We start from the raw sequence: 12,588 nt of genomic DNA, 5'->3' as shown, positions 1-12,588 counted from the left end.
CCTTCGCGAGGCTCCTTGGCATATGTTGCACCTGCTAATCTAGGCAATGCAATGCCTCGCCTCAAAACAAAAAAAAAATATCTGCGTGCTTCGCTGCAAATGTCGTCTAAAGACGATAGAAGAGGCGCTGCGTGAGATATGGACGTCATCTGGCAATATGTCGGGAAACATGAGTGCTGTGTTGCGGGCTGGTAGTCCCGGCGCAGCAGCAGGCGAAGACCGGCGGTGACCAACGCGACCGGCGGGAGCGCCAGCCAGCCCGAACACGCGGTTTGGCACGAAGCGCTGAAGCAGAAGAAACTTCCGCACTCAACGTGTGCTCTCCACACACACTTTCAAGGTGGCTGGCCCTTGGGGAAGTGGTTCAACTTTGGCCGAGTGGTTGAATCGAGGGACGTGCCGACAAACAGAAAGACAGGAAGACAGACTCCGTTTAGGTATCCCAAGAAAGACTATCGTCTTTAAAAGAAAAAAAAAAAAAGAAACGTGCAATGGGAATCTTACCGTTTGGCATCGCTCGTGCACCTCCAAGCCAGCCGCTACGTGGTCGTGGACAGTGAGGAATGTGTGCATTTTCATACAAGATTAAAACGAGCGGCAAAGTATATCGAGCTTAAGCTCATCAGCGTTGACAGAGCTTCGCTCGTGCAGATCACTCCGCCACAGGAGCGACGCTCGGTGTTCGTAAGAAAAAAAAGCTTCAGCACACCGGTATAGGGCGTAAACAAATAACAGCTTTATTCTGTTTCCAAGAGCTGCGGAGAAAAAAGGATCTCAGCGTTCACTCTGCTCTCACTTAGTACTTTAAAAGGCTACATCGGCGAACTCGCAACCCAAGGAGTCGATTCAAGGCCATCTTCACGTCTGCGTGCGTTAGCGCAAGCAGCACTAATTGCACCGTCTGTGTTGTGTCTGTGTATGTGTAGTATGTATGTGGTAGTTGCGAAATGGACAGCGCTGCTTACATATGCTCCCTTCAAAGGCGCATGCTTGCGTTCCCTCTTACGCCTGTTCCCAACGTAACAACGCTGCATCGGGCTTGCGGCTTAAGAAAAAAGCCCGTTCACCCCCAGGTGCTTCAGACCCGGGTCTCCTGCCCCACGTTGCACTACACTATGGGAACCTACGCTAGCGCCATCACACCACAGGTCACAAAGCTGTTTTTGAAGGTAACAGCGTCGCCTCTGGCCCCTACAGCAGATCCTACGCGGTTGACAGTGTAAAGCACGCTATGCTTTAGTCATTGGTTGGCGTACTTGTTTTTTGTTTTTTTGCATATGTGACGTACAACGGCTTTTTGGTCGATGCTCATTAGAATCCTGATGCTGGAACGTTCTAGAACATTGTGAACGAATGTTTCAATTGATGCATTATTCAATAGATCGTTTAGTATTGGAATTTCCCGATCAATAATTTGCGATAAAGTGTCATATAATGGAAACCGAAGAAAAATTAGCATGCGAATAGTGCCTCACTAGCTTGTACGAGTACTTTTCCGTTGCCTCGCCTTGGAAAACTTCCTTATACCGGGAGATTACCAGCTAAATGTAGTAGGCCGCAGCTAACAGCAATTCAGTTTTTGTGCTATCGTTTTTTACACGTCAAAATAAAACGTGTTCCGGGAACAAAGTTCCATGAAATGCTTTCCCACTTCACGGGCCCCTCTTCTAAAGCAGCTGGGATAAATACCGGAACGCGGACCATTCACCGTTCTACCGGCACTGCTCCGTCAACCGAAGTTCGCTGAGCAAGAGAAAGCAACACCACTAGCTTTTTAAGCAAATAGCACTGCGTTCGAGGCAAAATTATAACAATAACGATAAAGCTTGTGTTTATTTTCACAACACGTATAGATCCCGGTTCTTCTTCGCAATAGCGTGTGAGGTTAACACGCATCTTGGAATGTCTCTTTCTGGACAGACACGCGCTCTCTCATCAGAAACAGAGTTTGAAGTCTAAGTCTGCTTTGTTAACTATTCACTAAATAGACAATGAATGATGATGGTCCTAAAGCTTAAAACGTTAAAGACACGGTTGGACAGCGAATGCAAAAGAAGAAACGCGGAGCGCTGCCATTTTCTTTTTCTCCGCAGAAAGGACACAGCGCTAAAGATAAGAGCATTCACAACACTACGTCCGCACAAAGGTAACTTTGGCTACACGTTTGGCTACGAGAAAAAAACAAGGACAAAAAATACTGCGGTGTTCTTATTTTTACGAACAAACACGCCGTAGTTGTTATCTATAGAGTCTTGCGGTGTAGCGATTAGCTGTCGGGCCAAGGAGCATATATCACAGATATGTGGTGACTACAATCATGAGTTGTGTATTATGTGTGCGGATGCAATCAACGGCGCATCCGTTTTGAACATTTTGCTTCCCTTCAATCTTAAGTGAAGCAAATTAATTCCCATAAGTTCCGTTTGTGCACACACTGGAATGCGTTATTCATGCCGACGATAAACTCGGGGATTGGAGGGGGGAGTAGGTTTTTCCCTCACACGTTGTCTTCTTTTTCTTTTGTTTCGTTTTTTTTTTCGCATCATCTGTGTTTGTCTTAGGACCCAACGCAGGACACAACGAAAAGAATTTAAAAAAATTAAATGACGCATAAATGAAAGAGAGAACATTCACGCAATCGCTCCACTGCCATCACTGCACATAGTACTCTCCGCGCATTGTCCGCAGAGTGAGCGCTCGATGTCCTCTTCAAAAGTCACAGGTTTTTTTTCGACGAGAACAAAAAACACAAGCAAGCGCACAATGTCTGAAACGAGATGACGCCTTACAACAAAAAGAAGTTCCTATATCCTTTCACACGTCTTCGACAACACGTGGCAAAGCCTTTCTTCGAAGTTGAAGCTTTTCATCTTCTATTCTCTTTCACTCTTTCTACTTTTTTAACTGGTCCGCACGATCCGAAGCTCGAGGAGGATTCCGTACGCGAAGCCTTAAAGCTTAATCGAAAGACATCTTTTCACACGACGTCCATCCTCTGCGGCTTTCAAAAACACAACGACGATCAAACGCTGTCACGAACAGTGGTACTCGATGACAGAAGCGCGAATTGTCTATAAAGAGGCCGAACCCTTCTTTTTTTTCTTCTTCGCTACATCCACCATCTATCATCAGAGCATGGCACCTTGACACTACACACGCACATACTGGCACACCAAAGCACAAAAGAAGAGTTCTGTGCGCACTTTCTCAAAGCCAAGAAAATAATCGCCTCTCGTTAAAGCGCGCACTAAAACGTACGTAGCATCAGATACACAGAGACGTCCGGATTGCCAAAGCGAACCCGAACTATCTCCCCTGCGCCTTCTTTCTTCCAACCGAAGATTTGTTTTCGGTGGAATGAGTCTGAGTACATGGCTCCGGAACGCGTTAGGAAAGATGAAAATGGCTTTGGTTCGGTTGGCTTCTTCGCGCAGCCTAGCTTGGCGCTTGGCGTTCTGGCTTGAATGGGAAGAAGAGGCAACGCTGAAGAAAAGCACAACATGTGACATCGTTGCTGCAAGCACGTAGGAGCCGTAGACGAAGACCACATAAAGTCAACCTATCAAATGAAGAAATAGGGTGACACCGGGAACTGTAGACGACAAGACGAAGTCAAGTTGCTCTCGGAGCCAGGAGACAAAAGTCATGTCATGTAGCTTTCTCAGGGAAAGGAGATGCGTGTGTCTAATCACCGGTCGTCTCGCCTTATTCGTGGGCTCTCCCTGTCAGTGCGCCTACTTGATCTGTGAGTAGCGCCGCTACGTCCACCTCAATGTCAAAAAGCGAGTGAGTGCTGCGCCGTGCAGACATCACTTCTAGAGGAGGGATGGAGCCGGACAAGAGCCGCGACGAAGCACGCAAATATGTATCGGCATCGTGTGGGACAATTCTTCTTTTAGACGATGCTCTCGACGTTCTCTTCCTCATCTTCGGGCACGTCGCTTTCTTCGGGGATCTCTTCGAGAGGAGAGGCGATGTCCGGCAGCGGTTCGGGCTTGACGGCCGTGTTCCGCACGCATGGTATGAAGAAGGACATCGCGCCGGACACGATGAGCATGGTGCCCGAGACGAAGAACGGAACGTCGTACGAGCCCGTCATGTCGAACAGGGTACCTGCAGTATGCGATAAGGGGAAAGAAAGCAGGGAATAAAATATGACATTAGAAGAGCCTTCCGGAATTAAAGCAAATTAATACACAGATAACATCTCGAGAGAACCCAGAGTACAGGGGTATAGCAAAGGGGTGGCACACCGAGCCCGTGCCCCCCCCCCTCCCCCGCCCCGAAATGTTTTCTCCCATGGGATACAGAGTACAATATGACACTCGACCACACTTACCTGCCGGGACACCATCTCGGATCAAGGGCGTGCCTCCCCCCCCCCCCCCCCCCGAGAAAAAAATTTCTGCCTACGCCACTGCCTGAGTAACATTCACAGCTTTCATCATACTCAGCCTCTGCACAGGCTGAGTAAGCCTAGAAGCAATGAAGCCACAGGAAATGTACGCACAGTAATAGGAAAGAAACGCTCTGAGTTGGTGAAAAAACCACGGGCCATCTATTTCATATTTTTATTCCTAGCGATCACCACGATGAAAGGGCAAGAAAGAAGAAAACACTGGTGCTGTCCTAACTCATACCCAGCCGACGATACCAGAAGTTTTGCGGTAGCTGTATCTTGGTGAATGTTGTTTCACACTTATGTAGAGGGCTTTCAACAGTTGGGAGAAAATCCTGAATTAAGTTTCGTCCATGATGTAGCATCTTGACTTTGATATTTAAGAAATTCACAATTCATGTACAGATCTGTACTGACTGCGTGTTCTGCCATGGAGACAAAATGTAAAGGTCGTGTTCTCTTGGGTACAAGATATAGTTGTTTCGTCTTGAAGTGGACGACCTTGTAATACATAATAACGCAAGCTGAAAGGGAGACCACTCGTGCTACAAAGTCAAGGTCTTTTTTTGTCATAACAATTAAAAAAATTATCTCTAGCGTCAAGAGTATGGTGTGGGGTAGCACATGAGGCATGTCCTAAGGGCATGCATACTGAAATAGACTATTGCCTTATACCGATGGAACCAAGAGAACCGGGGTTCACTTCGTGGGCCGGGTTAATTGGGCAATCATTGTAGCTAGTTGTTTAGAAACTCTGCCATGCAGGGCCTTATTTTCTCCTTACGCTGCTCAATCACGATTTTAAGTTCTGAAACTAAAGGGACTTGTTCATTCAGTCGTGAGAACAGGTTGCTTCTAAAACGAGCACATTACCACCATTGCGAAATGTCGGGGCAGGGTTCTGATAATCCACATATCTCCGGACGTCTAGCTATCGCGGATTATCCATCATAAACTATGTACTTTCCATGCTTTGCTTAGATATCATGTGTTGTTTGTTTTCATTGTGTGTATGCTTTTCGCTTTTCGTTAATATTCCGAATATAGAGCAATGGTAACGGGTATGTTTACCTGCTAGAGGGGGTCCGACCATGCAGGCTGCTCCTCTGCACAGGCTGAGTAAGCCGAACGAGTTCGTCAGATTGTCCAGACCAAAGAGCTCCACGAGGATGATTGATGTGAGCAAAATATATGCAGCTGAAAGAAAGACAAGGATGGAACTGTATTGCCATGTGCTTAAGAAGTTCGCATTATGCTGCGATCCAGAGACTCTTGCTCCATTACTACACATCTCAAGTGCTTTCTATGCGTCTCTAAAATCAAGAACGAATGCTAACACATGCGTGGGCAAACTTGTGCCCCTTATCAGTAGCTGTGCTTACAGCGGTTGGATATACAAGTACAAGTACTGCTCTTTCACGACAAGTGGCTGGTGAGCTAAGCCCTCCTATCATATGCCTAGGTGAAAACAGCACCAATTTACCATCCTCTGAGTTATTAAAATGTGCGAGTATACTTCGAAACAAAATACCGCTGTAACAAATGGTATTTTCAACCTTACAGAATAAGTACGAAGCAACATACGCTTTAAGTTTACTACATACAAAAAATATGCGCAACGCCGTAAGTGGTAGGTTGCTTCGACAATTTTTATGTGTATTGGTGAACAGGTGTTACGTGTCCCGATAGAAAAGTGCACAGCCATGCGTGGTGCCGTATACAGCGTAACACTCACCGACAATTAATCCGAAGATCATGCACGTGGCCACGGTGGCAGGATAGGAGTAGCAGAAGGGCAGAATGAACACAGCGATGCCGCTCAGGCAGAGTGAAAGGTTGTTGAGTAGTAGGCAGTTGATCTGGGGCAGGTCCGAGAGCCATCCAAATATGAGACGTCCAATCATGTTTGTGATACCAATGAGCGAAAGGAGGAAGGCTGCCTTGTCCTTGTCGATGCCTTTAAGCACGGCGGAGTCGGCGATGTACATGAAGGGTATGCAGAAACCCATCATGCCAACGATGTTGGAGACGCAGACCAGAACAAAAGCTGGGTTCTTGAGCAATTCCATGTCTAGCATGTCGCCGAGGGTGTCGGTCATGGAGGCCGGCAGACGCAGGCAGGGTGGACAAAAAGAACCTGCCGCGGGCTTGCCATCTGGAAGATCCACGCCGCTGGCTGCAGGGATGGTGTCTGTCGCTGGGATGGTCAAGACACTGGCGACGTAGGAACGGACGTCACCCTGCGACAGACGATACTCGGGAAGGTTGACTACGCTTCCGCTGTAGAATATATCCTTGCGGTACATGGGTCGAGCGATGTCCTTCTTCTTTGCCTTCTGGATCTGGCGCGGCCCGCCTGCCACAGTCTCCTGCGACACGCGCTTCCAGACCTCGCCAGACGTAGCGAGCCGGCCGTGCGGCCGGCTCGCTGCGCCCGTGTACACGTAACCGCTCGAAGACATGCGTGGAGACGAGCTGTTCCTACGCATTTCAGTTCCCATGGTGATGTTCGACAGACACAGCTTGGTGGCGCTCCTGGAAGACATGATGCCCTTGCGCTTGGCGATCTCCTGAATGGCCGATACAGCCGTCGGAGCCGCAACTGCAGGACCACCGTTCGGTACATGGCCATTCGGTGCTGGCTGGTTACCGGAAGTCTGGTTGTCTAGTTCGGGAGGAATCATCTGAGTTGTCTCTGTGGCTGTCTTCTCGTCGTCAACGACAGACTGCTGCTGCCCTGCATCTTTTTCAGATTCTGTGGTTGCCGGGGCCTTTTCCTGTAGCGGTGAACCCTTCTTAGTGCCGCCGTTCTCCTTTCCCGACTCCCCAGAATCGTCGTTCTGGTCTTCCTTTGAGCCCATACGGGATGGCCTGGCCTCCTGAATGGGGGACAGCGTGATGACCGGCGTGTCCATAGGAGACTTGCCCCACTGGTCCAGGTACAGGGTCGAGTGGACGCCCGGCTCGGTGTTCAAGAGCAGCTTCTGCCTCTTCTCGATGGTCCCGTCCGCGTGCTGCACCAAGAAGAACTGGCTGTTGCAGAGCGAGTCCTGCCGCTGTCGCTCTTTTTCCTCCCAGATTCGCTGAAGGAGCGGCTTGGTCTGCGGGTTGTCGGACGCGAGGAGCGGCCGCATGAGTGCGCCAAACACGGCGCAGTTGAGCGACAGGCCGGCCAGGATCATGAGTGCCCCTTTCCAGTTGAAGATGGTGAGCAGGTACTGACAGAAAGGGGCGAACACGAACGCGCCCATGCCGGAGCCGCAGACGGCGATTCCTGTAGCCAGTGCACGCTTCTTGGAGAAGTATTGGTTCACGCTCACGATGGCTGGTAGATAGATGAGACCGAAGCCGAGACCTGCGAGTCGAAGAAGATTGGAAGGGGGGAGAAGGCGGACAGTCATGTGGTGCCTTCATTTTCGAGAGTGTCCAATCTGCTTGCCAGCGAACTTTCCAGATAACATTAAACATTACTTCTGTTAGCAGGAACATTGAATGTTTTGTCATGGAAGACACAGTCATGCTACCTTGGTACAAACACAGTCGTATAATGCATCTTACTTCATGATAGGGTCCATAAAGGAAATATACCGATTGGCGGCGAAGTGAAAGTAATTTTGTTCGGCCATGACGTTTATAAAACGCGCCGAGTGCATACTTGTTTTTTTAGGCGTCAAAGTGGCACTGAGAATCAGCAGCTGTGGGTCCATGAATTTTTTTTTTTAACATAACGATCAGTTTTCCGTGTGCCTCTGTATTGATGCATTCTTTAAAGCAACGTTCCAACCACGTTTATCGAAATAAGAAAAAAATTGTTTGTTGCCACTGCCTTTGCGATCTGCACAATATAACTGCGCGGTTTGGTGAGGTAAGCACTCGTATTGTGACACATGACGAGAGATTTACCAGACTTCCTTGAGCGGTACAATCTAGTCAATGTTGTGGATTCCAGAGGAACAGAAATAATGGTTTAGCTTCTTTCTTTCTCACAGCGCACAGAACTATTAAAAGATACATTCATAAATTTAGAAGCTGAACAATACGTTGTGTATGTACTTTAGATAAGCAGGCTGGATTATTTTACAGATACATCTGTGCAACTTCTCTGCAAAGCCGCAGGGCAATAAAGTATAAGAATTCGATGATTTCTTACCGGCCATCAAACCAAATGTGACCATTAGGCTGCCCACGTCCTGCACGATGGTGCTGAGCAAGAAGGCGATGCAGGCGACGATGCTTCCCCCGATACACACCGCCCGACAGCCGTACCGATTCGTCAACGCACTCACCAAGGGGCCTAGAATTGAAAAAAAAAACTAAGTACAGCTGTTTACAAGTACATTGACTTAGTATAATACAGTCCTACTTTCACAAAGAAGGCTTAGAAAACAGGAGAATTTGGAAAGAACTTAGCGGCTTGTCTAAAGTGATCTCACAATTCTGGACGCATTTATACATTCGCTCAGCCGCATCGACAGCCGACACGCATGCCGACGATCCCACGCAGCAGATCACATTACAGTCAGCCTGTATGCATTTCACAATCCAGGTTATACAACAAGATTCGACTATAGATGTGTGCTAACGCCTTCTCCGCGTGTCCTTCCGCACCCAGCCCCTTTGGCTGTATTCTTTCATCCCTGTTTCTATTCATGCTTTCAAAGTTGAAACCTACCTTCGAGGAGTTTGTTTGCTTCGCTGAAAACAACATGCAAATAATTGCCGCTCCGCTTATTTATTAATGCGAAGTACCCACTCTAATCGGTAGCAGAGCGATATACCGGGCCCACATTTCGGAAATGTACCGAAGTTCGACAAACAAGTGGTGCCCACTAGATTTTTATATTACATGAAGCTGACAGTTCTGCCATATTACAACTCGCCAGAAATTAGCGTTTAGGTTACCCTGGACCGTTTCTCGTGTAGTTTTGCCTTATATACAGTCTCTGGCACGTAACACTTTTATAAATGTGTTCGAGGAAATTCTCGTGTGTCCTCAGCACTGGTTTACCGTAGCATATGCAAGTGGCAGTGCAGAAAAAGAGAAAGAGAGAGGTCAAATACACACACGGCAGTTAACCAGAGGAAATCTGGTGCACTGCTTTGCACTTGGGAAGGAGAAAGGGATTGTGAAAGAATGAAAGAGGAGAGTCTGTGACGACACTACGATATTCTGATAATAGAAGAGTGCGTGTCTGTCCGAACATTAGTAACAGGTAAAGGGACCGGCGGAAAGCCCCAGTAGTTTCATCCCCTTTTTCCCGTACATTAATCTAAGCCTGACTTGTGTATGCAAAGTTGTACCTGTGAAGCGTGAATATATGCGATCCTCACTGCGTGTACAGTTTATCTTTCACCACTCATTAGAACCAACGCTATAAGCCTTGACGCTTCTTGAAAGAGATAACTGACGACCACCCGTTTGTAGCACGAAGCCACAAGGAAATAACGCTTCTTAGTTGAAGAAAAATTCGTCCTGGTCCGGGGATCAAACCGGGAACCAACGGCTGTCCAGCGTGGTTGCTCTACCATATGAGCTAACCAGGATGCCAGCAATTGGTAGCGCGAGGGCGAATTAGCCAACAACTCGAAGGACATGAACACAGAATATTACAAATGAGTTCTTATTTCTGAATGAACTGAGCATCACTCTGCCACTGCTGAAGACGAAGCTGCAGAGCAAAGGCGGAGTGTAGAAAGCTATACTCACCGGCGCTCAGGTAACATCCCGAGAGCAACGATCCAACCCAAGCGACGGTCCCTTTGGGTGCCTTGAAGTGGTCCACGAATTCGGGGAAGAAGATTCCGAAGGTGTACGCGATGCCGTCGACCACCATGTTGCAGAGGAACGAGGCGGCAACGATCATCCAGCCCCAGCCACCGTCCGGAGGCTCCGGGATGGCCGCGTAGAATTCCTCCGGGTCCAGGGCTCCGTCATCGACTTCTTCGTCTCCGCCGGCCGCAGAAGCCGTCATCATGGCTATTGCCGTTGCTGCAAATGAAAACGAATGCTATTGTTACGCTTGCGGTGGTATCTCATGAATCATGTGCTATTGCGATAGTCGACAACTCGGAGGTCAGTTTTGTTGTGAGCTCTCAATGGTTGTAGCTATTTCAGCGAGCGTATACAGGCTTGAGGTAGGAAGGACAGTTTCCATCACAATAAGCTTTCTTTGTACATTCATCGTGTTAACAGTTCGAAGTACTTAGACAACAAAGTAGTTAGACAACCAAATACTTGCAGATTAAATACTTTCTACAGAAAGGATCCTTTTTTGTGTAATGATACTTTCGGCGCTCAGAGGTCCATAAAGACCAGAGTCCTGCCATTAATCTTATTGGTAAATAAAATGCCGCACCGACCACCCGTGAGTGGGTGGTGAGGGCTGAAGTACAAGCATGCGCGTGAATCTTAACTTTATACCTCCTTGCTGTAGCAGCATTTCTTGCAATTATTGTTCCACTAAAGGGCGCGAAACTGCACTCTGCCCTCGTTGGACACCTTGTTTTACGCACTAGCTCGCGCAACCGCAACCACTTAATCTCACTTTCATCTAAACGTCGCTACCTTATCAGTGCCGCGTGGTGAAGTCATATTACGTCATCGTATGTTACCTCATGGTATGGTATGGTATGGTAAAGCTTCATTGGGTCCTGAGGCTCAGCCAAGACCTTATACGGTCCGCTCACACTCTGGGACAGGTAGGCTAAGCCTAACTGCCACGTCGTGGGCCCTCTGGACGGCCCTATGTTACCTCATAGTGACGTCTCAAAAATGGGGGTCTGTGACGTCATGATGACGTCATATGTGAACAAGTGACTGTTTGTACCGGTAATGTCGAGGCTACCAGCGCCAACTGTCGCATTTCGCGTTTGATGCGGCATCTAAGGCTTTCGCCTTAATGAAGTGTGGTTGCTGCAAGCACGCGACCATACTGTCGCATTGTAATTGTACCTGATGGCGGTACTCCTGGCGGTAGTGCGGGCCCGTTCTCTATGGGCGAGGGCAGGCCGCTGGGCGGGCCGTGCTGTGCCGCCGCCGCTGCCACCGTGGCGATGGTGGCCGCCGATCCGAGGCCAGTGACGCTGCCGGCCAGGGAGGGGCTCGACTGGAGCTGGCATAAGGTCTTCGAGTCCAGCTCCTTGGACATAGACTCTGCACAGACAAAGGAAAGGTGGAACGCCGTGTTAGTGAGCCTGTTGATGGGGCTTCGTCAGTGCGGGGACACGGAAATGAAAACAGAAGGCACTGATACACAGCACACCCCCTGTTTACGGATGTTTTTCAAAGCGTAAACTCTGTAATGCGTGCAGCTTCAGGCGTATTGTGTACAATGTTTGAGCCGCGAAATTTACTCGTACTGCGTAATTTTGACTTTGATTCTCTCTTAAAGAAAACGCGGAGATGCGAGACTTTGATTCCATATTTTAAAAAAAACGCAGAGATGTGAGACTAGCGCGCTGTAGCCTGCTTCTGTGCACTGTGAAGAATAGAACAGAAGGGGAATGGAAACATAGTGATGAGTAAAGATGAGGAGCAAGGAAGAAGTAGCTGTGCATGTGCATTACATAATGCCCTACTAACCCCGCTTATCTAACCACGTGGCATGGGATTACCACTTTGATTGATTGATTGATTGATTGATTGATTGATTGATTGATTGATTGATTGATTGATTGATTGATTGATCGATCGATCGATCGATCGATCGATCGTGGGGTACTTCGCCCATTTCATCATACTTGCGCTGCTAATAAAATACGTATCTGTGTTGTTGCTGCCAGCAACCGAGCTACGCCGCCGCTGCTGCTGTAGCTGCTACCAGTGACACCAGTGCAAAACTGAACGAGCGTCGATAAGCAAAGCCTATAAGCACAAGGCCACCGCGATCCCTTGTCGAGCGCATGTCCGTTCACCGTGACAAGCGAAGAGCCCTCTAGTCAAGTAAAAAAAGAAATAAAGGAGAGAGAGGAGGCAATCGGGGAACAATCGGAGAGAGTGGACACTACTATCACGCGCATCGTAAGCGCATTTGTAAGTGTTCTTGCACTGCACGCGTGCAAGGTGCTCCACTGTTGCTTTGGTCTTTTCCTTTCTTCCTCTGCGGTCGGAGGCCGCAGAAGAGTGCACCGGCAAGTGAGAGCTGCTATCGAAGTTCATCAGGGACAAGTGGAACGCGTGTAATGCCCTT

General features: G+C 48.4%; 1 protein-coding gene across 4 annotated transcripts in view; it reads right to left on the bottom strand.

The window, feature by feature from the left end:
- Window positions 1-714: 714 nt before the first annotated feature.
- Window positions 715-12,588, bottom strand: part of LOC119393970 (monocarboxylate transporter 10) — a 132,029-nt gene continuing 120,155 nt past the window's right edge. For all 4 annotated transcript variants that reach the window (XM_037661177.2, XM_037661175.2, XM_037661178.2 and 1 more), the window contains exons 2-7: window positions 11,352-11,552; window positions 10,107-10,388; window positions 8,550-8,693; window positions 6,135-7,754; window positions 5,471-5,596; window positions 715-4,113 (exon numbers count right to left, since the gene is read on the bottom strand). In XM_037661177.2, the coding sequence (XP_037517105.1) occupies window positions 3,896-4,113; window positions 5,471-5,596; window positions 6,135-7,754; window positions 8,550-8,693; window positions 10,107-10,388; window positions 11,352-11,552 (2,591 nt within the window). In that variant the 3' untranslated portion in view covers window positions 715-3,895. The remainder of the gene's footprint in view (window positions 4,114-5,470; window positions 5,597-6,134; window positions 7,755-8,549; window positions 8,694-10,106; window positions 10,389-11,351; window positions 11,553-12,588) is intronic.

Source organism: Rhipicephalus sanguineus, chromosome 5, assembly GCF_013339695.2.
Source record: "Rhipicephalus sanguineus isolate Rsan-2018 chromosome 5, BIME_Rsan_1.4, whole genome shotgun sequence".
Taxonomy (NCBI): Eukaryota; Metazoa; Arthropoda; class Arachnida; order Ixodida; family Ixodidae; genus Rhipicephalus; species Rhipicephalus sanguineus.
The sequence above is the reverse complement of the archived record's forward strand: the minus strand, read 5'-3'. Positions and strand labels throughout refer to the sequence as shown.